The sequence below is a fragment of the Harpia harpyja genome, chromosome 22, assembly GCF_026419915.1.
Source record: "Harpia harpyja isolate bHarHar1 chromosome 22, bHarHar1 primary haplotype, whole genome shotgun sequence".
Classification (NCBI taxonomy): domain Eukaryota; kingdom Metazoa; phylum Chordata; class Aves; order Accipitriformes; family Accipitridae; genus Harpia; species Harpia harpyja.
Genome location: NC_068961.1, coordinates 8,501,296 through 8,526,642, shown reverse-complemented (window position 1 = coordinate 8,526,642; position 25,347 = coordinate 8,501,296). Strand labels below are relative to the sequence as shown.

The 25,347-nt window shown below is 40.8% G+C and overlaps 1 protein-coding gene across 3 annotated transcripts in view; it reads left to right on the top strand.

The window, feature by feature from the left end:
* Positions 1-25,032, top strand: part of CD99 (CD99 molecule (Xg blood group)) — a 36,931-nt gene extending 11,899 nt beyond the window's left edge. The window contains exons 2-11 of one of the 3 annotated variants that reach the window (XM_052773883.1): positions 11,126-11,161; positions 11,525-11,572; positions 12,062-12,094; positions 13,634-13,675; positions 13,821-13,862; positions 15,310-15,381; positions 16,715-16,756; positions 17,072-17,182; positions 18,023-18,076; positions 20,078-25,032. In XM_052773883.1, coding sequence (XP_052629843.1) covers positions 11,126-11,161; positions 11,525-11,572; positions 12,062-12,094; positions 13,634-13,675; positions 13,821-13,862; positions 15,310-15,381; positions 16,715-16,756; positions 17,072-17,182; positions 18,023-18,076; positions 20,078-20,103 — 506 coding nt within the window. In that variant the 3' untranslated portion in view covers positions 20,104-25,032. Of the gene's footprint in view, positions 1-11,037; positions 11,162-11,524; positions 11,573-12,061; positions 12,095-13,633; positions 13,676-13,820; positions 13,863-15,309; positions 15,382-16,714; positions 16,757-17,071; positions 17,183-18,019; positions 18,077-20,077 lie in introns of those variants that run through there. The other 2 variants (XM_052773884.1, XM_052773882.1) reach the window with 2 other exon arrangements.
* Positions 25,033-25,347: the final 315 nt, after the last annotated feature.

Below are 25,347 nucleotides of genomic sequence, written 5' to 3'. Positions count from 1 at the left end.
CAGACAAAACAAAATGCTGGTGTTTCCTGACCACTTGGTGGGTAGGGAAGCCTCAAATCTGTCATCTTACACTCTTTATTGCTGTGTAAAGCATTAGAATTGGGATGAGCAGAAAAAGCATGCAGCTCTTGAAGTCGTGGCTCAAGAAATCACACAGTTGCCCTGAAAACACTTTGCCCTTTCTCCGCATAAGGCTGGGCAGGGTACTGAACTGTACAGGTGCATTTAGAGGCTTTCAGTGCAAAGAGGGGAGAATGTTATTATCTGAATAGAAGTACAGGTAAACTTGGGGCGATAAAATAGCTTTAGGTTACATGGTGTCAGCTGTAGTTACTTTCAGAACCAATGATTTTATTAAATTACACAATAGTGAAGAGTTTGCAACCTGCTTGGATAAAACAGTTTTCTTAATCAAAAGATTAGTCTCAAATTTAACTACCATTGTAGTCTTTCCAGTGTATTTAACTGTTAATTTTTGGTGCTGGCTGCTATTTGGGTTGTTATGCCAGGGAGGCTTAATGTTTATGAATCTGTTCATGAAGGTGAGAACACTGAGTGTTCAAAGGGCTTTGAAAGCGTGCCCCTTCCCAGCCCCACCATCTCCTCTGGTGTCCATCTTAGTGCCATCAGTGTGTATGTTGCCGCGCCATTTTCAAAGTATAGTTTTGACTGCTTGTGATACATGCACTGTTTTGAAGTACGTGCTTCAGAGCAAGAGGTTTCACGGATGTCGGTCAACTGCAGAAAGGTTCTTGCCAAGAACTGCTGAAACTGTTACTAGGTGTAAGTGCAGAAACCCTCAAGAAGTAACGAGATTCCTTGACTCTGGAATAGGGAGAGGTGCTGACATACTGACTTTGACCTTTGGCGAGTGTTACGAAAATTTGCAACTGGGCCTTGCCAGCTGAGGAGGAAGGCTAGGATGCAAAATACAGAATTACAAGGGTAAATATTTGTTCATGTACATGAGGTGTCCTAGCCAAATTGGGGCACCTCAAATGTGGTTTTACACAGGGTTCTTGTAGCCTTCAAATGTTCAGGTACAACAGGATTTGACTAGTCATTAACACCCACGCTACTGCTGACTAGTCATAATAAAACTTTGCAAAGCACCTATATTTCTGCAGCATTCTTGCTGCTTGTCTATTGATCCAGATGTCCTTGGAGTCAGTCTTGCTATAGTTCCTTACCTGTGATGCCAGCCAATGCTGGGAGGGTTTCAGAGAGGTGTTAGAGGGGCTAGGATGCTGGTATTATCTTGGTTCTCCAGGCGTATCTTTTATCCTTCAGGGACAGCACTAAGCTTCCAAGAAATAAAGTCCTTATTTACAGGGCCGAGCTGTCCTTTGGTTTCTTTTACTTAAGCATGAACACCAAAGTCTCCAGTAAAATTCCACTACTTCACTACATTGCAGTGTACAATATGAACTAATATATAGTAACAAAGTTAATACAATTTCATACTACAAAGACCGATTGATATAATAATTAGGGAAGGGAATTTTCATAACAAGAGGAAACGTGAGCCTTGCAGTAAGAATGCACCTGGAAATTTGGGCTATGTGAGTGGTAGCTGCAAGGCTTGTCAGCTTTGTGAAAGCTTAAAGTCCTGTCTATCAAGCAGCTTAACCTTTGAAGCTGTAGACTGTGAGCAACATGTACTTAAAGGATTTTGGTTTCTTAGGCTTATAAAAAATTAACTACTGACATTTCTTATGCCAAGACAGAATTTCAAAAGTGGCTGAACGCAAAGTAGGTGCACAGTGCCCACTTGATCTTGGTGAGATTTGAGAGCAGGGTTTCCTAAGACTGCTTCAGAGCTCCTGGTCCCACTCTGGCACAGGTTTCCGAACAAGCAGCGGTGGAGAGCAGAGGTGTCTTGGCCTGCCGTGCGTGCTCGGTGAGCCTCCCTGCGGGAACAGGGATTGTGTGGGCACAGAGACCTGGGAAGAGGGGCAGGGAGTACTCCCTGCCTGCCCCGGGGCAGAGGGACAAGGCTGGCTTCTGCAGGTGCTCCGCTGGCGCAAGAGAAGGCAGCGGCAGCGCTGGCCCCAGGGCTGGCGTTGCTGATGTCAAGTAACTTTGGGCTTAATGCAGCGACGTCTCTGTGTTTTAGGGCTGCTGTGAGGAAGAGTACCAAGAACTCAAGACCAGTAACTTAGAAGGCTGAAAATTTCAGTGTGCCTAGCACTCGCAGGTACAAGGACCAGCATGGAGGCTTTAAATAATGTAAGGCTAGGCAATATTTAATCAAACACCTGCAGCCTTCGTCAAGGGTGTGCTGCACAGGAATGCAGACAAGACTATGCTTCTGTCTGCCAGTCGTATTTTGCCTAGTCCCTGAATTTACACAAAAGGAAACTTCATATTTGCTTTCTAGAAAATACTTTATTAAAACACTCACTAATTTTAGTAACACATTTATGCTTGGTAAGGCCAAGTACTTAGGTGAAATAGCAATAAGCGTAGTATATGACATTTGCAGTCTTGAAGCGTGGTCAGGCTCTCCTGAAGTTACAGGTAAGAAGAAATGAGCGAAAGTCAAATAAATATGTCCAATATCTTTTTATGTGTTGCCATCTGGATTCAGCACCTTTATTATATTTTGCAAAATCCTCTTCCTCTCTTCCTGCTTCCCATCCCAGTGCCCCCAGAACTTAATCTTGTCATTTCTTAATGCAAGTGCCATGCTTCTGTCACCCAAATTTTCCTCTAACAGCTTTTATTAGCGTAGGTTAGGTTTCCGCTTACAAACTCCATGAGACAGAGCAATGTATTTCAGTTCTCATCTGTAAAAAGAATTGCAGAGGGACAGAGTGATTTATTTTATTTGTAGTTATATGAGTTTTGTAGCACAAGGAATTTAGTCCAGTGACTAGAATTGGCCCAGGTCACAGAACCACAGGGTGCTGAGGCTGGAGGACACCTCAGGAGACCTTCCAGTCCTACCCCCTGCTCCAGCAGGGTCAGCCACTGTAGGTTGCCCAGGACCGTGGTCAGCCGGGTTTTGAATATTTTGAGTATGTGGGGGAGGTACTCTCTGCAAGAAATTACTTTCCTGGAAGCACGGAAAATACTTTAGCTCTTTCCAAGCTGCTGTTAGTGACAGTGCTTTGGAAGCCCTTTTAAGCTTAAGGAGCAGATCTGGGACCTGTTTGATGTTGGTTTGCCACCAAGGGTTGTAACCTGAAGAAAATCACCAAGCGTCCAAACTGTCGCTTAGAGGGAAAAGTAGTCACATCGGTTATGGACATGCAGAATTACAAATTATAAGAAAACAACCAGACTGTGATAGACAACTCATCACTGGGCGGGTTGTGATTAAGATGTCAAGTATTTGTTTTTATCTTCACGACTTGATTGAAGGACTCACAGGCGTTCATAGACCTTTTGCAACTATTGCGTAGTTCTCTTTTACCCCTTCTCGTTTCTGGATAAGCAGCTCAGCATTTGGCAGGACTGTTGCCATTGTGTTAGTTCTCTAGCGTCGTGGTTGACTCAGTTCTTCTGTATGCTTTCTGCTGATTTAGAGCTATTCATTCTGTCCTCTTACTCCTATATGAAATCCTCCCCAGAAGACTCTGCTTATAGCTACTGTTCAGAGCTGCATTGTATTTTCTTACTTTCTACCACTCAAAGGGGCTACAAAAGTTGCCCAGTGCATGGGAAGCTTTTAGACAAGCAAAATTCCCCAAACTGTGCTTCATAATATGGGGTTTTCTTCCCCAGTAAATGGCTTATTTTACCATGTTCTGTTAAAAAACCCTCACATGACTACAGTTCTTTAAGTGAATAGTTTTGAGTCAAATTGTGACCTTGTAGGCTTTTTACAAAATATTAAATTGCCAGTTTGGGATGGAAGGAATAGTTAGTAATTCAAATATTAAAATAAGTCACAGATTAGTCTAAAACCTATTTTTTAGCAGTCAGATCAGAAAAAGATTAGGCCACATAATTGCCTAACTTTTTCTGTACTGTATTTTCAAGATTGGTACAAATAAAATAACTTTTTAGGGAAGTAGCTTTTGGATGACTGTACAAAAATTAAATATGATAGTTATTAGGATAATCTTACGCATCTTTTTGAAGAGGGAAATAAATCTTTTTATTGGTTGCAGTGGAGACTTAGCTGACTTTATTCCTGTCAGATACATTAGTGAACACTCCAGATGTGCAGAAAGCAGACACTCCCCAGATGTAAAAAATTATCATTGTTTTTTGGCTGATTTACAGTTGTGATTTGTGTTTGGGCCATATTTACTTTAGGTAGGAAGGGGCTTCATTCTTCTTAACTGAATTTTATGCAAATCTTTTTGTTTTCTCTTGCTCTGCAGAGAAACTAAACTTGAAAAGCAGCATTGATAGGTGGGTACTTGTAGGAGGAACAGGGTTTGAAACCAACTGTGTGGGATTTAATTTCATGAGACGCCAGGCAAGGCTAATTATAAACTGCTGTTTGGCAGTGGGAGTAAACATCCCATCTGTGTTCCCTGATGCAGAGGGATTTTGCCTGCAAACCTCTGCCCTGACTGAGAGGAGGAGTACAGTTTTAAGTACATTCTTCCACTCTCAGCAAGTGCTTTTCATGTTCCAGGTTCTCCATTTAAAAACCATTTAAATTTAGAAAGGCAGTTCTTACAGCAAGATACGGAGAACCAAGTCACCTTTCTCCCAGGTTTTTTGTAATTAAATTGCTTCTCTTGGTTTTGCCTGCTTAGGACATGTTGGAAAATAACTGCCAGAATGTGAACTGAGCAGTAGAAGTCTTTTATTGTAGATAACTAATGCTGGTGGGGCAAAAACCTAGATTGAAATCAAGTGCTAGTAAGCTTAAAAAGCAATTGTAAGGGATGTGATGGCTTTGCTCTGTTATTTAAAGTGTTTCATGAACAAGTTTCAATGTGTTGGCCTTCCTGTATTTTCTGTAGCTTCTGTTGTGGTCAGGTGGTGAGTATTTCTACTGCTCATGTTTTCAGTCCCCCAAAGGGAAGGAGCACAAGACATGGGAGTATAAAATCCAGTTTCCCTGCTGGAAGTTAGAGAAACTGCTTTTCGCCTAGTTGCCCAAGAATTTATGCCCTTGTGGCTACCAGCATCCTCATCCCCCAAGAGGGCTGCCAAACCTCGTGTAAACACTACAGAGATGAGAGGCCTCTTTGAGCTCAAGATTTTTGCAGATTTCGTGAAAATGAGCAGCTAGGCAGCCCGACAGACCCAAGTTGGGCAATCACCCACTGTATGAAATTTAGCAAGAGCAAGTGCCGGATTCTGCACCTGGGATGGGATAATCCTGGTTATATGTACAAATTGGGCAACAAGAGGCTGGAGAGCAGTACCATGGAAAGAGATGTGAGGGTTTGGGTTGATGGCAAGTTGAACATGAGTCAACAGTGTGCCCTGGCAGCCCAAAGGGCCACCCGTGTCCTGGGGAGCATCAAGCACAGCGTAGCCTGCCGGTCGAGGGAGGTGACTGTCCCACCCTACACTGCACTGGTGCAGGCACACCTCGAGTACTGTGTGCAGTTTTGGGGGCCTCAATATAGGGACATCAGATGGTTGGACTCAATGATCTTAACAGTCTTTTCCAACCTAAATGGTTCTATGATTCTAGGAAACTATTAGAGGGTGTCCAGAGGAGGGCGACCAAGATGGTGAAAGGCCTCGAGGGCAAGACTTACAAAGAGCAGCTGAGCTCACTTGGTTTGTTCAGCATGGAGAAGAGAAGGCTGAGGGGTGACCTCATTGCTGTCTACAGCTCCTTCAAGGGGGGCAGCCGAGGGGGAGGTGCTGATCTCCTCTCTCTGGTGACCAGGGATGGGACACAAGGAAATGGAATGAAGCTGTGTCAGGGCAAGTTCAGGCTGGACATTAGGAAAGGCTTCTTCACTGGGAGGGTGGTCGGTCACTGGAACAGGCTCCCCAGGGAAGTGGTCACGGCACCAAGCCCGTCAGAGTTCAAGAAGCGTCTGGACGATGCTTTTAGTCATATGGTTTGGTTTTAGGTAGTCCTGTGAGGAGCAGGGAGTTGGACTCGATGATCCTTATGGGTCCCTTCCCACTTGAGATACTCTGTGATTCTATGATTGTAAGTTAAGTCAGCCACTGACGGAATGGCAGGTAATGTCCAGCAGTGGGACAGGGACAAGCTGACCACTGTCACCTGGTCTGTAGGCCTACAACTGGAAGAGCAGCTGGAGCATGCAGGCTGTGTGGCACCCTGCGGTGCGCAGGGCGCTGGGGAGGGAGGGAGGGAGGGAAGGAGGAGAGCGCCAGCATTTTTAGAAAAACAAAATTCAAGCAGTCTGTTGCTCAAGTCAGAAAGTTAGTTTGTGGTGATTCATCACGAGTCTCCTTTCTTGGTGTGTCGCCATACACATGACCAATGGAGGAACTTTCCAAAGCTTGTGTTGGCTTCTGCAGTGGAATGTAAATATGACTAATATAATACCATAGCAGTAGGTATCGGAGAGCAGTGATGGGTCTTTGCAAAGGACTCCTATTTGCGTAGTTACTTGGCTCTCTTGAATACCCTCTAGCTCATCAGTTTTTCAGTTGCTCTTTTGTTTTATCTGCTGGTTTTCCCCCATCTGACACAAACCGTGCAGGTTATTGGGGACAGCCTGCTGAAGATCTGTCTCTTGAGAAGCTGGTGTATGAGCTACGGACATGGAAGGAAAATAGTGTAGACACTTCTGAAATGTTCTTGAATCTGCTCATGCCCTTAGGAGTTTGTCATGGTTTAGCCCCAGCTGGGTGGGTGCAACTAAGCACCACGCAGCCGCTCACTCACCTCCCTCACAGTGAGATGGGGAGAGAATCAGAAGGGTAAAAGTGAGAAAAATTGTGGGCTGAGATAAAGAAAGCTTAATAGGGAAAGCAAAAATCACACGCTCAAGCAAAGCAAAACAAGGAATTCATTCACCACTTCCCATGGGCAGGCAGGTGTTCAGCCATCTCCAGGAAAGCGTAACGGTGACTTGGGAAGACAAACGCCATCACTCCGAACGTCCCCCCCTTCCTTTTTGTTCCCCCAGCTTTATCTGCTGATCATGACGTCCTATGGTCTGGGATATCCCTTGGGTCAGTTGGGGTCAGCTGTCCTGGCCGTGTCCCCTCCCAACTGCTTGTGCCCCCCCAGCCTGCTCGCTGGTGGGGTGGGGGGAGAAGCAGAAAAGCCCTTGGCTCTGTGTGAGCACTGTTCAGCAGCAACGAAAATATCCCTGTGTTATCAGCACTGTTTCCAGCAGAAATCCAAACCATAGCCCCATACTAGCTACTGTGAAGAAAATTAACTCTGTCCCAGCCAAAACCAGCACAGAGCTAGAAATACCTGCTGTGTTGTGCTTTATATGCAATATAATATCTGCTTTATTTGCAATTATCTTTGCTTAGACTAAGAAAATGCTCATAAGCTCGGTTACTCTGGGTGCTCCTTACACCTGTAATGAGTGCAGCATATTCTTGCTGACTTCTTCCTGGATCCTGCTACTACCTTTATTCTAGTTCTGTAGCTTTATCTCTGTTGTCTGATTGTTTCTTCCCTGGAACGAGCTGAATCCCTGGTACTGAGCCTCTCTCCTTTCAGTCTAAATAATTGAACTTCTAGTTTAGTTGGACCACCCATACTAAAAGCTGAGTGAGTACAGTTGTAAAAGCAAGTGCTTTAAAGACATATGAAGGTTTGTCATGAACAGTGGTGCAACACCTAGTCTTTGCTGGGAAAGCAGACTGCCAGCACTTCAGACTGCAGATTATTGTAATGAGTTTCATACGCTAGGTTTTGACATTTTCTGCTACTTTATTGAGATAAAGTAATGTGTTTGAAGAGCCTGACATCTTGCTGCATGCTTGGAAGACAGAATTGTGGTTGCAGAATATTGAATAATTCAGTCAATATAGAATTATTTTTTTCTTTTATTAACTCTCAGATTTGTTTATTGGTCTCTCAAAGCACGTCTTATATGAGATTGGCAGTCAGCAGTCTCATCCTAAATTATTTCTCCATGAAGTTCATGTGTGAAAACAATCCCTTAAAATAGAAATGTCACTGAATGCACACTCTTTTACACTGCAGCTGGAACCGTTCAGAGAGTTCTCGGACTAAGTTTCATGGTGGCAGTGGGAGACTCTTCAAATAGCCTCTTTTCTGCTCCATGTGAAACTTCAGCTGCACCAAAGCATAATGCTGAGTATATGTGCTTGTTTTTTCCCTCTGCCACTCCTTCTAAAAAGAAATAGTGCTCTTGAAATATACCCATCAATGTAACATTCATTGACTTAGTAATATATCTTCAACCTTGAGACAGATGGTGGTGGTAGAATGTTTTGAGGAGCATGCATCTTCAGCAGATCCTTCTGCCTGCCTTCTTAAGAGTTAGACTAGCAAATATCTGATCAGGTGCCATCTTAGGCATTCCTCCCTGGAGGACTGTAGCTTGCAAGATGTACGTACTTGAGAAAGCAAACAAACCAGAATTCAAGTTTGAGGAACAACTATGCAAATACCTGTTTTAAATTTCTCTTGAGTGCTTTGACCTTTTTTCCCTATTAATATGGAGGTTTCTCGGTGTAGTCTGAAGAAAGGGACAACTTCAGAGGTAACTGAGATTTGGGTCTTAGCAACTGCTCACTTTACTGAGGTTTTTAAGATTGTATTGCAAGATGATGTAGGCTTCAGATAAAAAACCTGCATATATTTTACATTCTGTGAAACAGTTTTTCATGAGCTAAGTGTCTAAAAGAGCTTATGGTCTCCACCTGTAGTGAAGAACACCAAGTAAAATATCTTCTTGCTTTCTATCCAAGATCTATACCTAATGACTTTATCCAGGACATTTTAAATGCCCTTTGCTCATGCACCACATTAAAGCCAGGAATTGCCTCTGTTTTCATGAAGGGGCCTGTCACAGACCAGGGAGTGCTACCTCCCTACTTGGCTATGAGCAAGGTGATACTCAGTTTGAATGTTACAGTATGGAAATCACTGCTTAGACTTCAGATTTCAGTTTCTGCTGTAGCAGTTCAGTTGGCCAGACTGAAGACTAGCTTAAAGGATGTTTTCAGGAAACTGCGAGCTTGCCTTTGATTTTTTTATTCAGGTTGTCATTCCTTGCTTCCATATTAAAAATGTATCTTAGTCTCATTTCTTCTCTGGAAAAAAAAAAAGGCATTATTAGTGCAGTTATCTGAGAAAGAAAAGAGATTTCAATTTCGACCTCAGCTGAGAAGAAGGATGTCATCAAGTATACGAGCATCTGTCATTCCTGGTACTAGACTCATGATTTGTCCTTGTCTTAACTTGGCCTGTCACGTAAGCAGAAGGAACATTCTGCTCGTGGTTTGATTTTTGATGTTTGTTTTTTATTCCTCTCTTCAGACTTCGCAGTAGCCAGTTCTGATTCCTCTTCTGTAGCTACATTCTTAGAGGAAAAGCCAGACACATCAAGGCTTTATGCTTGCATCTTCTGAATTAAGGTAGTTCTGGCTGGAATTAAGTTTTGCTTTGGCTGGCTTGATACTCAGTAGGTAGAAAAAGTCTTCCAGCTTCTTTGGGGCTGGAGCAGTGTATTTGGATGTCTTTTTCTTGAATAGCTGGTATCTACTTTCATGCCTTTTTTCCATGCTTCAGTGAAAGTAGGAATGATGAACTATCAGAAATATCCCAAGCAGTTGTTTTAGCTGTCCATTTATCTTACAAGCCTCTGCTGCTGAGATCACACTCCTATATTCATGCTGTGAAACCAGTTTGTATCATGAATATATTGAGTTAGTGTGTCTGCAGTAGGCTGGTGTTGTGGTTTAACCCCAGCCAGCAACGAAGCACCACGCAGCTGTTCGCTCACTTCCCCCCCACCCTGGGATGGGGGAGAGAATCGGGGAAAAAAAATATGTAAAACTCGTGGGTTGAGATAAAGACAGTTTAATAGGACAGAAAGGAAGAAAATGGTAATGATAATAATAAAATGACTATAATAATAATAAAAAAAGTATTGAAATATACAAAACAATTGATGCACAATGCAATTGCTCACCACTCGCCGACCAAAGTCCAGTTAGTTCCTGAGCAGTGATCCACCCCCCCAGGCCAACTCCCCCCAGTTTATATACTGGACATGACATCACATGGTCTGGAATACCCCTTTGGCCAGTTTGGGTCAGCTGTCCTGGCTGTGTCCCCTCCCAACTTCTTGTGCCCCTCCAGCCTTCTTGCTGGCTGGGCAGGAGAAGCTGAAAAATCCTTGACTTGGTATAAACACTGCTTAGCAACAACTGAAAACATCAGTGTGTTATCAACATTCTTCTCATACTGAATCCAAAACACAGCACTATATCAGCTACTAGAGGGAAAATTAACTCTATCCCAGCCAAAACCAGGACAGATGGGTAAGCAGCAGTAGCTCTAGCAACTGACCTAATGCAGCAAGAGAGAATGTTCTTTTCCTAAGGGCTGCAAATGATACTTAATCCACCTGGAGTGGAGAGCCCATAGTGGTGACAGCTACATTTAGCTGTCTTCTAGTAAGTTGAAGAGACTGCTCAAGATCATCTGTGGTAATAACTTAACCACCTTCATACTGTTAACCTTTGTTAGGGGAAAAGATAAGTCTTATAAACCCATGAAAATTAATTTCTAATGCCAAGGTATTAAATCCATTACCTGATCATATAACTTTCATGCCGGCCTTTTTGCTCCAAGGCTCTTCTTCACACTTGAATCTTGTAAAGTCTTGTGAATTGGAGCTGTGCCCTGCTCATTTTGTGGTTCAATGGAAAGAAGGCTGGGAAAGAATATGCTGTGGATGGCACTAAGAAAGCATGCAGTAGGAGTGGCAAGAATAAAGGATTAAGTGCATTGTATTTACTGTAGAAATATATGTTCTGGCCTTCTGGATCCTTTCTATAGAGACAATTTTTAGTGCTGTTCCTTTGTTTTCCAAAGAGATGTGTAGATAGTGGTCTGGAGAAATAGAGAAGAATGTCTTCAGCCCTTACTCAAAATATTCTTCTAGTCTGACAGGAAGCAGAAAACATACCTCAAGATAGATCAAAGACATGTTTATGACTGTAGTAAGTGTTGGGTTTGAGTACACAAAACCAGTGTTCTTACTGTTGCTTTCATCTACAGGCAATTTTGACGACTTCAACTTACAAGATGCATTTGGTAATTATTACGCTCTTGCAAATTTTGGGAGGTAGGTGGGAAAATAGTGACTGCTCTTTTGACTTGTTTGTTCCTGAGTATCACTGCATGACCAAGCATGACACCTTCCCCACATACGGTTTGTTTAAACTCCAGTGGAACAATTCAGCTATGGGTGTGTCAAAATGTTGACTGCATAGAACTGAAATGTGTCTTTGGGAACACTCAGGGATTCCTCTTAAGGGGAAAATGTCTTGCTATATAGACTTAATCCTGTGCATTTCATTGTGTAGACATAGGCTTATATTTGTCCTTCAGTGTATCTTCTGAACAGTGTGTTAAGTGGTATTTAAACTTTTTTTTTTTTCTAACCATCCCTGACAGAAACTACAAAGAATCCTCTTCCATCTCAGAAGCCATCATCAGATTCAGGTGAGATCTAATTGGCTTGTAATGCCTTTCACTGTGAAGTCAAGTGTAGTTGTACATACTAATTCGAGAGCCTGAATTTTTCAAGTTAGTGGCACACAGAGTTGTGATATTTCTATAAAAGAAAGTAGTTCCCTAATAGCAAAAGGATTTCTGCATTTTGGAGTCTTCTGCTAGTGTTTTCACAAATGTACTTCGTGATTTCACAAGCTTAAAGACCCTGTGAGAATCCCTTCTTTTGGCTTTCAGTCTGTATGTTTTGAGCTTGCTCACCCTGAGCTGGCCCTTGGCATGTACCATGACCACCAAAAGCAGCATGTAGTTTGACAGATAATGCCTGGTAGCTCTGTGGTGCTCTTCCATGGGCCACTGTTGAATGAGCATGCCATTATATTCTTGGTGAAAACATTGTGAGGTGCATTTTGTGTAAAAATAGTCTAAAACTAGCTCAGTTTTTGCATTACGTTTAAAATTTCTTTTCCTTCTTTGTAGGTGATTTCAGCTTGGAAGATGCTCTTCATCCTGGTAAATATCATGTTTTCCTGGATACTGCTCAGTGGTACTTGGTGCAATGTCTATCTATTACTTAAATGTAATAAGGGCGCTGAGCTGATTAAGGTAAAAGACTGCAGATAAAAATAATTGCAGTCTAGTTATGTTTATTTACCTTCATTTTTAAGGGTCTGGATCACAAAACCTGTATGAATTTCACTCATTTGATAGACAAGTCCCACTTGTTTCATTGCTGGGTCTTCACTAGATGGCACTAATTCCATAAACTATTACTTATGGAAGTAGTTTTTAAATCTGAAGTAATCTCTTCCTTTCCAGGAAGTAATTTTAGTAGCACAAGGAAACAATCTGTTTGAAATAATATGAGGGAAGGTGCTCTTTCTAATGCGCTTCAGCTCTGCAGTGTGGGCAGCAGTAGAAATTGCAGTATTTTTTTCACTCAGCCAGTAAAAGATGCGTCCAGTTAGGCAGATAATGCACAGTAGCTTTTTGAGTACCATCACTGGACCTGTTGCAGTATAGACAGCTTTCCTAACACAGGGCATACAGTTGTAGCACAGTAGCACTGTTTGCTGCTCTGTTTGATTTAGCCCTTTGAAGTTTTGTCTCTCTTAAAACAGTCTGTTTCCAACTGCTGATGGTTTTGAAAACAGAATTGGCTAATTGGGAAACAGTTGGCTGAATGAGTCAGATGGTTCACGTAAGTGAAGAGAGAGGATCCTTTATAGGACGGCAAGCCTAAGTTGGGGTCTTAGAACTGTGCTCTGGAGGTGCCTGCCTCTTTACTTTGAATATGCAGAGAGCCTAAGGAGACCTGATCTGACTTGTGCTAGAGCTGGGAGGAAGCAAGACCATGCAACATCAAGGAGAAGTAGCATACAGAAGAAATGGGCCACTACATTGGTTCAGCTGTTGGTGAAAACACGGTTTTAGAAAGCACTGCTGGTGTGTAAATTTGATGTGGGCAACAAAGACTGTGACCAAACAGTACAGAGATAATTACTAAGATATCTTATTCTGCTATTTTGTGGCAAGCTAAACGAAGTGTCACTGTGGGGACCATATTTCTACTTCTATTGTGTGTATCTTGTCCAGTTTTTTGTTTGTTTTTTGTTGGGGGGGGGGGGAGGTTTAGAGTGAGGTACCAACCTTTATTATTGGTTAAAATCTGGTAGTTTTAAAAGAGGAAGCAGCCAAGTAATCTGTACCTGGTAGAAAAATTTAAAGAAGTTCAACGTTGGAAATCAGATATGCAAACTAAAATACTGCATAACACTTACTGAGTTCTTCTGTATATGTTCAGTTATAGCAAGGGTCTGACATACAAGCTAATGTAGCAGAAAAACTGTTAATTGCATTAAAGTATAGTGTTTAACCTAAAATAACAAAACAAATACAGCATTAACTAATGAAAGGAAAGGAAAATTACATGGGGAAGATTTGATACCATTTTTTAGGTCAGATGGTCTTGCAAGGTCACTATATGCTCTGTTTTTGGTCTCTTCACACTAGTAACTTTGCTGACTTTATGCTAACTCTATTTGTCTACAGATGACCCCAAGCCAGGTCCGCCTGCAACTCCTAGAGACACTGGTAAGACTGACCTAACAGGAATTTCTGAACACTAGAAAAGTATTTGTTAATCTTTCCTAGTCCCTTTCAAAGCTACTGTATTGTAGTCTGCTTTTGATATCTTAACCTTTTTATTTTTTTTTTCTAAATATCTCTTTGTGTGTAGATAACCCCAAGCAAGGTCCACCTGCACATCCTAAAGACACTGGTATGGCTTCTAGCACAATCTCCTGAATCGTGACATGGTTTTACTATCTCAGTTAAACTTCTAATAATTATTGCTTGTTAACTGGGTGCTATGTATGTCAGATGTTGCACTGGATAAACACTGAGGATTGAGGAAAAATTGTCTTGCAAATAAGCTTTGCGGTAGTCTTGAAATTTTATAACAAACCTGTTGAGTCACTTTCCATTCACTTAAAAGCGGGATGGTGTGGGGAGGAGAAAGGATGGGACAGATTGTGTGTGCTTGGGGCAATGCTGGTCTTGGCTGCTTATGGTGGAGCACCTGTGTATTGGATTGAGTCCCTTCATCTTTACAAACTGAATCCCTGCTAGTCATGCTAAAAAGTAAGTAGAAACTACCTGTGATCTGTATTCTTAAAGCATCTAAATTAAAGGTGAAGCTCAAAGTTAGAGAGTTGGGGGCTTTTTAGTGTTTTTTTAAAGGCCCAGTTAAGAAATACAATTCTCTTGTGTTTGAAAGGTAGGCTTAAAATACATGTCCTTCCCTGCCTGTTGTGCTTTAGAGGTCTTTTCTGTCTTTGCCTAACTCAGAGCAAAACAGATTCAGATGGGTGCAGCTGTGATGATGCCATTATCCATGAATATGTTGGTAAAGAGTCCTTACCTGGAATGCAAGCCCTGGTTCTTGTTTCTTCTCCTGCCTGATTTGCAGCAGATACTTGAATTCAGATTTTGCATGCCTCAGTACAGTGCTTTTGCCACCCAACTAAAACATCCTCTGATGCAATGCTTTTAGTTTGCTGCTGGAAACAGGTTGGCTTTGCATAAACTGAAGATTCATTTGGCAGCAGAGGGAAGGAGGAGAACTCAGGCCCCATGAGGTAGGGTCCAGTGGAAGAGGAGAGGGACTGGTTCAATGTCCTGCAGTAAATCAGAGGAGGGAATTACATTTGGATCTTCCCATCGTCTTGCAAATACTGCAGACACTGGACTGTGGCATGTTGAACTCTTTTTTTCCTCTAGCTACTGTGTTGTACAGGTTCAAAAGACTGGTTGTGACTTTGAAACCCAACACAGCTGCAGCCTTGAAAAGAAATGGTCCTTTCCTGTCCATGTCCTTTCTCTGCTTCAACAGGACAGTGAGACTTGGGCTGTTCAGTTAAGTAGTTTACAGGGCTTCTTGCTTGCTTAGTCTATGACTTGTGCAGTACTACCTGCTCCTGGACACCGACTTCTCTCTGTTTGGGAAATCCAGAGGCAGTAGTGCTGCTATCAAACTGCATAGTGCTGAGCTGAAGGGACTTGAGATTGGGAGGGCTTTTGAAATGTGAACGTGTTGTGACTATGACACTGAGCCTAAAACCACCACAAACTCAGCTGAACGATCTCGAGAAAACTTCCATGTCGTTATGTGCCTTGAGATGTCTTTTCACTGAACTTAAAATGTGTAAATTTTTTTTTTTTTATAGGCAAACTTGATGATGCAGATCTATACGACGGTGGTGTACCAAACAGAGGAGGTCATGGTAGTGGCAGCAATGGTAAGATAGTAGATTGTGCTTCATATCGATCCTATGGCCACCTGAGCTTTTGATAAAAGCTTGCTCACAAGCTGGTTAACATGGTCTAATTTGTAACACCTTTGGTTCTGATATCTGAAACTTAAGAGCATACCTTCCAGTTCAAAAGCAATGTATTCTGTCTCTGCCAAAACCTCCCAGATATTTAAGAAGTAAAACTGGTGTAGAGGTAAAACCTTCAATGATTTTTACTGTTATGCTAAGAAAGGTGCGTTTTAAAACTGAGATGTAAATGTGGTGCTTATTTCAAAATTCACCATGAATATAGTTCTTAAAGGCATCCAGGTATTATTTTCAGATCTTCTGTGACATACTCTCAATTTCTTTTAGTTCTTGTGGTTAGGAAGCCCAGGGCTGGGCCAGAAGAGGGTCTGCCGTGTGTTCTCAAAGGTTTCATATGTCCCAGAGGACAAATTGATCCTTATACTTCAAAGTGATGTAGGGTATACCTACTCTGAGCAGCACAAAACCATTTCATAGCTTACTCTCTGAGTAATCTGCCATGTCTAATCATTATGGTGCAGCTCAGTACAGAGATGGTCATTGGGATCAAGCTGCACATGACAATGGTCATCATTAAGATGGGGTTAGTCATCCCTGTGTGCATTACTGCAACTTTACTATTTCCAGATCAGAGTTACCTTAAGTATCTTGATGTGGTGTTGAGGTGTGCCACTGGTTACTGACTTCTTCAGAGAGTTGTCCTAGACAGAGGTTACTGATGCTAATTTTTTGGGAAGCTTTCACCTTCCAAGGTTACTTTGGGGCAGTAACGTGAAAATTGGCAGGGGCAAGAAGCATCTGTTGAGACTCGGGTGGTGTTTTCATCTGCACAGGTTCCTGCTTTAGTGGTACGAGTTGCATAATGACAAATAAAGATGGTATTTACAGAACTTCTGTCTTGTTTGCTAAGAGAATTGCAAAGGTATTTAGTAAATGAGGCTGGGATTTTAGGAAGAGATAGTTGGTTCCATGGAAATACAGTTGAATGCTACCCTGAAATTATATGCTCTTCCTCTCCAGTGAGTATTCTGTGGTGGTGGGCAAGTTGATTAAACCAGATTTCACAGGTGTGCCGCGCTCATTTTGTAGAAGTGCTGAGCACCCAAGGCTGAAGTTGGCACCACCATGAGCTGTGCTTTGAAAACAGAAAGTTTGAGTGCCAGAGCTTAGCACTGTATGGATATAATAGATGGCTTGTAATTTTGCATGGTTGATTGATTAAAAAGTTGTCAGTTATTATATGACTGTTCTTTAGACATGTAAAATCTAAACCTTTTGTTCATTTTTACAGAACGGAAGGACCCGAGTCCAAATAATGGCCAAACAGCTGAGGGTAAATACATAAATTTATGTCTGTGATAGATTTAGCTACAGAAGGGTGGCTTTTTTAATTAGTGGAACTTACAACAGGCATGCTTAAGTTGCTTAACAATAGGCATTGCTAAGAAATCAATGGTTATAAAATTAGAGGATTCAGTTTTTATTATTCACAAAGACAGAAAGAGTTGATTACTACAGTTTCATGTAATAATTTCAGTTTATTGGGTTTTGGAAGTGTTCACAGAGTTTACTTTGAGACAATACAAGTTTGACATTACTTTCAATTCTGAAAAATGTATACAAACTTTTTTTTTCCCCCCCACCCCAGCTTCTCAGGGAGCCATAGCTGGAATTGTTAGTGCTGTGTTTGCTACTGTAATTGGAGCAGTATCTAGTTTCATTGCTTACCAGAAGAAGAAACTCTGTTTCAAACAAAGTGGTAAGAATTCTAAATTAGTTTTGTTTTCTACTGTCTAAAGAGATGTGGTTTTGTATTTATATGGGGGCTAGAAATTGATCTTATGCATAAGGTAGTTTTAATAGCATGGTGAATTTGTGTTCACGGGGAGTAACCTCTCTTACTAGTCATCTAAGACAGGGTGTCTGAAGAATGTCTCACCCAAAATTTAGACTTCCAGAAGCAGACAGACTTAAGGGTCTGCATTTCTTAAAATAAAAGCACTTTCTGCTAAAGAGTAAGCAGGAGAGACTGCAAGAAAACATTTCTTTAAGGAAAATTGAGTGCAAGTTGGGGATTAGACGCTATTTTCGTGGTGAAAAATATTTTGTTATTTCTAATTTTGTAAATCTTGCCTTTGTGTTTTCACAAGATGTTTGCCTACATACTAGTTTTCTGACAGCTACCCGGATATTCATCTCCAAATGATTCTTTCTTCTGAGTCATCTATTGCTTGCTATCTGCTTCCTTTCCACCTAAATAAGATATAACTTGTATCAGAGAACTTTGGGACTACTGTGGGTGATAGGTGGGGCAGAAGCTTTGTTTTTGTCCTTTCTAGTCTTTCTGACTGGTTGGTGAAGGGAGATGACAGAGCAGTCATCCAGCCAGGCACTGCTGTTTTTAATTTGGGAAGTTTGGAAACTGAGTAACATCTACCACGCATGTTAAAATTAGCATGCAGGCAACACAAGGGCAACTCAATTACTATCAGCAGCCCAGATTCTTCAGTGCTATTTCTTCTCGCAAATTATCTCCATTAATCAACAACTTTGAAGATAAGAGAATTTGAATGCTAAACGTCTGTTTTTTTCCTAGCAGATGAAGAGAATGTGAATATGGAAAGCCATCGGGGAGCGCAATCTGAGCCACCTGGTAAGAGAAGAATCTAGATGGAAGATCAGCTTTTTGGTGGGGATCCTATTAAATGCATTTTACTGACATCTAACGTAATGGAGAAAATTACTTAGGCTGTTTTGTTTTGTTTCAGAAAAAAATGTTTGTAACTACCATGACAACTTAGAATTGAATCAAGATTTCAGTTCTGATAATATGGCCACTCTTCTCTAGTTTTTTATTCTTTGAACAGATTGGTTTATTGCCTTGAGGAGTCCTTGAAATACAGAAGCTAGAGAAAGTAAAGAATTGAATTTTCTCTGCAAAAGTGTTATTAAAGACAATTATGAAAGCACAAGCCTGCCCCTTTAGTGTGATACATAACTGCAGTTAGCTGACAGGTGTTTTATTAGTGTATGTTGTGTCTGATTGGAATCCGATACCTTTTTTGATTGTAAACCCATAGAGAACTCTGCAAGAAAGTATATTAAAAAATGTTAATAGTTTTTGGGCAGAGGTGAAACTACACAGGGGGCAAGGAGGTCTGAACTTACTAGCATGTTGTTGTAACTAAAACATTCTCTGTTGTGAACAGAGAATGATTCTTGTATGAAAGAATCATTAAATAATAAATCTTTCTACAATGGTGACAGCTGTGGAAGGATCTCTTTTAAAGCAACAAAAACCCTAACAACCTCACCCTTCCAGGTATGGTTGTCTGGGGTACTTAGCTGATGGAACAGATGATTAACTCCAGGAAAGCCGTAGACAGATCTGGAGGAAACAGTATAGGTGAAAACTTGGCCTTCTAGCCCTTGTGACTGGTCAACAAAGGAAGAAGCAGTACGAACTCATGCTGAAGCTTGTTGAGAGTCTTTGAAACACTGAATATTAAAATCTCAAAGCAGTATAGATCTGCAATATATTCTTCTGTGGGCTTAATCTAAAACCTGCAGAACTAGTTCTGGTTTTTTTATAATTTAAAAAAAAAAATATATCTTATTTCTCTTAGGTATTTCATCAGTTTGCTAAAAACTTCCATCTGGCTCATGATCCTCTTTATAAACATTTTTCCTTTAAGCTGTTACATATGTAAAACTCTCAAGGAGAAAACATTTTCTTGTGACTGGCTGTTGAAGTCAGGACTGGAGATAGGCAGGTATCCTCAATTCAGCTATGCATTAGTGAAGCAAGCAGTATTGTCCAAAGACCTCTACCAAAGGCAGTTAACATATGAGTTGGAGTCAGGATATGCTAAAATTTTGGCCAAGATTCACCAGAACTCAGATGTGAAAGATGAGTCAGACGATGCATACTTTATTTTAACCAATAAAATCAAATGTGGCATGTTATCATAAATGATTAGTCCTGCCCACATATTGATGTCGTGTTACATCCCAAATTTCATACCTCTATTATATTTTGCAGACAAGTGTGAGCATGTTTTGAGCCAAGAAACTGGGCAATCATGGTCAGCATGGTGCTACTCCTGATCTAAGTTGTGGGAGTCAGCAGACATTAGCTCTGCTTTTGGTAATATAGTGTTGATGTACCTACATGGCTTCTAGTTAGAAGCAGTCTTGCATTAAGCCAGGTCAGATGGCACGGCAGAAGAGGTTTGCATTTTTAAAATTTTATGTAGACTTATCTTTGACTTCCTGAAAACGTAGATAACCCAGGCTAGTGCTTTCTTTGAACAAACCACTTTTTCTGTCCATTACGCAGACTGTACTCCATTTCATTTTTGCATCCACAAAACTGCAAGTCTGAAACTGCATGTTGGGTTATACTGCAAGTGTAGATAGCTACACAGATCTAGTAGGATGTGGTTATTTGAGTGAGAAATCTGTGATGTAACATCCCTTGGTATGCAGGGTGCTGGCTTCATAGAATCAAGCCTCTGCTTACCTGAATTTATCTCACAGTTTCAAATGCCTACTAAAAAAGTCTGTTGTCCACATACGATGTTACACAGTAATACATAACTTACAATATATACTAACTTAGTGTATTAATCTTGAGTTGTTTTTCACTTTTTAGTTCAGCGCACACTTCTGGAGAACTAAACTCAAGAAAACATGATGAAGAACAGATCATTGAAACTGGATAGAGAGCCTGCATTCTGCCTGAAAAAAAAAAGGAAACAAAAAAAGCATAATGTAAACAGCAGTGTCTGAAGCTGCATGAGAAAACAGTTCTTGTTTGAAACACATCTGGGAGTGTGACTTAGACCTGAGTACTTCTCTATGGTTAGCCCTGTGAAGCATTGTTGCACACCAATATATGGCCTTAATGACAGGGGTGTAGAAGTATGTTGTGCCTTTACATTCTTTCCTTTACTCCTGTGACAAATGGGTGTGTCTCAAGTGCATTCAGTATGTTTAACTTTTCCTTACCTCTCCAAAAACAATAAGCAATTAATGTTTTGTTATGCCATTGTTTCAGGCGGTGCAAACATTTTTTTAATATCCTGAACGCAGTGAGTGTACCAACCAAACAACTGGGTATATGTTGTGGGCACCTGAAAGCAAATGGCTCACTGTGTGGGGGTAATGGATCTGGGTGGGGGTGCTGCTGATACAGTCTGTGTAGCTGCCTGCGTCAGCCACCAGGGAAGGGATACTTGTTCTTGAGCATCCAGGAGACAAAAATTCAGTTTTGTTTTTGCATTTTTTTTGTTGCATCTGTCTGGTACAGATTCAGAACACCCAAACTAGTGCACACAGACCCTTCATCCTTTCTGGTTCTTCCTGCTTAGCAAGTATTGAGCTGGTCAAATGTGGAAAAGCCTGATTTGCAAATCAGAACCATAATCGATTTTGTACATCTGGTAAGATTGATGTTTGGCAATTGTCTAAACAGTTGTGGATGAAGTATTGGGGAGTGGGGATTAACATCTTCAGGCTTCCATAACCAAAAACTTAACAGAAAATAATGTTGAATTCAGAAGGCTTAAAAGACAGAAACAGTTTGAAAGTACATAAGAGCAAGACTGACCAGAACAACCCAGCCTCATTCCACAAGCATCCTTTGAACGATATAAATAGCATATGTGTGAAGAATGCTTTTGGACTTGTGAAGGATTGCCATCGGGATGAGGACTTGTGATTGCATCCTCAACTGAAAGCACTTGTGAGTTTTGCTGTGGCTCTTGAAAGCCGCAGGAAGGTTTCAAGGATTTGTGGAAACATGGAAAACTGCAACTCATAACAGTTAAAGGACTAAGTCTGGAATAATAACTAGTTCTGTCTGGAAGGAATAGTCTGACCAGTTCTGTTGGCTTTCATTCTAATTGTTTCCAATTTTCATGCAATTTTACGATATGTGTCTTACTAATGTGCTTCAGCCACCTGGCAGAGTTCTATAGAAAGATGTCATTTCATGGAACATCTTAGAAGTCATTATGAATTTGGATATTAAACATGTAAATATATCTGTGCATTCAAATATGAATGTATGCCAAGGATAATTCATTTAAGAATTTCTTGTACATGTTCCTTAGCTTGCAACAAAGCTCTACACAGATTTTAGTATTTTGTTATGGAATTAATTTGTAAACCTCTTTTTGCCCCACTTCTGCTTTTAGTATAAAAGTGCTAAAACCTTTAAGTGTGTTTGAGGGTGCAAAAGTGATTTTTATATAAACATTCGATCTATGTAAATACAGAGAAATGGAATGTACTGCTTACCTGCATGAATAAACAGGTATCTCATATCAATGCCAAGTGTAGAGAAAATGGAAATAAGCGAGTGTTTCTTAGGGACAGAATGGCAGGGGAAGCTCAAACTAGCTTTTAGCTAACCAGACTCTTGAATCCTTCTTCAGCTTTTGCAAGCGTAAAAATTACTTACTAAAACCTCCTATCAACATTGTGATTTTTCTAAAAAGAAATAAAAAGAAAAAAGAAAATGTTTTTGTATATTCCTTTGTAGTAGCTCTAGAAATAGAAAAATTTTGGTGCTCTACCAGAGAGTTTTTCTGTCTGCTCCATCAACAATTCAAGTTTATTTCTTACAGACGTTTTAATCATTTTAGAAGGAAGTTGGCCAGTAGCAACAAAGCTGTGAACTGCTTTCACAGGGTGCTTACCAGTGTGAAGTGCAGAGAAGACCTCTATCCGTGTGAAGGACAGCACCTAGATTTGGTAACACAGAACCTACTGAAAATAAGCACAGCAATAGAAGGCTTAGTATGGGCAAACTTAACGGTGTTTGCCTTGAGTGTTCCTCAGCCGACTATCATCGCAGCCCTTAGGAGCTGACACTTTTGCAGGGCCGTGTGTCGTTGTCTCACCTTGTGATACGAGAGGACCATAACTAAATGAGATGGCAATGCGGGGGCTGCCAAGTGACTGAAGAGTAGCAAATTTACTCATTTTTTTTCAGTCTAAACAGGCATAGGTTGGTGCATGAAATTTGGGCACAGCTATACGCCACAAAACAGGCAAACCTGAAGATGATGTTTGGAAGGAATTGCTGTTGTAATGCTGATTTCATCTCCTCTGGCTTTGTCCATTTATGGCTTCACAGGCTGGAGTTGGGAGAGAAGGAAGAAAGACTGGCTGCTGCCACCTAGGAAGAAAAGGTTAAAGAGAAGCCTTGAAATTTCAGGCTGTTCTCTTGTGGTGAGCAAGAAACTGCCAATTTATGGGTTTCTGTTACTTATCTGTGGATAAAACGTAGCAGTTCTCTTATTTTTTTCAGTTATCAGGGTATTAATTGCTATGTTGCTCTTTGCCTCGCTACCCATTGAGACTTTGATCTTTTGCCTTCCTAACTCAACTGCTCTTGCATTGCGTAACTAAATATCTGAATTCATTATTTCTCACCTTCATTGGGTCAAGAAACATTATCAGTTAACAATTATTCTTCACCCTACTGAAGTATTTTATGGTTTTCTCCCACAGATCAGCTGCTGCCCATCGTGGCCTTACGGGCTGTCAGTGACTTTCAGATCCCAATTTGGGAATTAACATTCTAGTTTCCATAAGAGTTTTGATCAGACGATTGCAGTTGGATGAAAAACTACTGTCCTTTGCGCAAGTTGCAGGTTCACTCCTGGTGAAGTACCTTCACCATTAAGCTGAGTTTAAATGGATGGCAACAAAGAGCTCTGTCCCAGTCCTGTGGCACACCCTCTTCAGTTCTGGGTTTTTTCCAGTCTACTTCCTTTGAGGAGGGCGAGTTACCTTCAGTAATAGCAGGAAAAAAGCAAAGCAGGATCTTCTTGTAGAATATCATGTCGCTTTAGCTTCTACAAGGGAGCTGAGATGGCAGTTTAGTTCATCCTATCAGTGAAAGGACTGCTTGAAAAATGTTTTGACTGTTTTCAAATGTGATGTCTATTTCAAATACTTATCCAAACTTACCCAAATGAATTCATTGGGCTGTGGAAATGAAAGCAGGCGATTCTTAAGCATAAAATTTGGCAGCTTTTTACTGCAGCTCCTATTCATGCTCATTTCAATATCTGTGCCAAATTTTGAATACAAAGGAAAACTTTTTGGTGCACTCAGTTTTCAGTGTACCTTGGGCTGAATTACACTCCCAATTGTGCATTTTGGTGTTTTTCTCGCTAATTGTTTTAGGCCACTATCTAAACTGTACTGTTCTCTGTGTGTTTTTCACTTGACAAGTTTATGAAACAAACCTTAACCTTTTAATAAACTGAAAAGGTTATTTTCTTTTTGCTCTTTTCACGCAAATATAAGAGACACATTTGAAAGAAAGGGACGAGATGATTAGGAATAGGAAAAGGACTTAAATGGAGCAAAAAATACAGTTTTTTCAAACCCCTGCATTTGGAGTACTTCAAGAACCACAAGAATAAAGTACTAAAATGCATGTTCCTCCATCTGCTTGTGAAACGCCATTGAAGTTTTAGCTAGCGTGTAGTAATTGTATTCTTCCATTGCCGAGAAATTGTATCACTGATTCACTTGTGTATTTGGCTTATATTTAAATTAATGTCTAGTATTACCAGATGTTTCAATATTTTAATTAAAATACTTCCGTTTTTATGACAAAAGATTAATACTGTAGAATATTAGTGGCTTTCCCTAGTAGTTCTAGTGTGTAATTTGGTTCTTTCATCTCCGATAGACTCATACAGCAGGTCACCCATGCCAAAAAGAGCCATGTCTAACCTCTGCCCACAGGAAGGATGGGGCTGCAACTGTGGTGAGTTGTGACTGTCCTCTGCTTCTCTTTTAGCTTGTCTCATCTAAAAGAGGCCTGATGGGCTAAAAGTATGTGGTGCAGAGAATAGACAGACACACTGGCTCTGTTTCTCCACCCATTTGCTATTTCTTAATACATTTTTTTTCATGTAAGAACAAGTAAAAAAAATTTGGCAACTCATCCACCTTGTCAGGTGAGTATTAGACAGAACTTTGTTTTCTCTTTAAATAGAAAAAGATGGGTCAATGATTTTTCAAAGTGATAAAAATGCAAGTTATGGTCAGGTGTGAGGCCTTATATTTGTTTTTAATATGTAATATTGTTTACTTGATATCTTGGGCAAGCAGTTGCATGTCTTTGACAGAGAGCTGAGATTAAGAAGTTCCTGCAATGCACTCCAAGAACAGAAGTGGGATAAGTATTTCAGACATCCTGACTCCAGTGCTAGGTCCACTCATTCCTGGGCCTTATTCATACTGGTTTTATTCAGCTAGACAGAGCAGTAGCTGGCTTCAGAAGAACTAGAGAAGGGGTGCATCATCTTCAGACTTAATTTGAGAATGTTCAATATCCCAATGAACTAGTATCAGCAGACAGGCGAGGTAACGCATTTTGGGAAGACTTCACTTACAAGAACAACTGTTTTGAAGTAAAGTTACAGAATGTTTGTGAGCTGCTTGGACTTGTCTGGGACTAGTACATATCCTTGCTAACTTTCCTGTTCCTTTCAGGCAAATTCATCACTGATATGAAGATTAGCATATGTGTGCCTGCTTTTGTTATTCTGGAAAAAAATAAACAGTGGACTTATGGGATTGCTTGTGTCATGGTATAATTCTTGTTTTAACTGGCTGACAAAGTCATCTTTTGTGACCTAAATGTCCTTAACTCTTCTGGGATTGAGCAGTTGGCCCTGACAAGGATAATGATGATACATAAATTGAGCTTTAGAACTTCTATTACTAGCTTAAAAGTAGTTAAGCCATGTGATACAATAAGCCAGGCCTTTATAAACCATTCTGCGGGTTCACATTTGGGGGGGGCTGACCTACTTGAACATCAAGCTTCTCGAAGATCCAATATCGCCGCGTTCTATCAGTCCAGTTTATGTTGTTGCGTCAGTTTTTTGC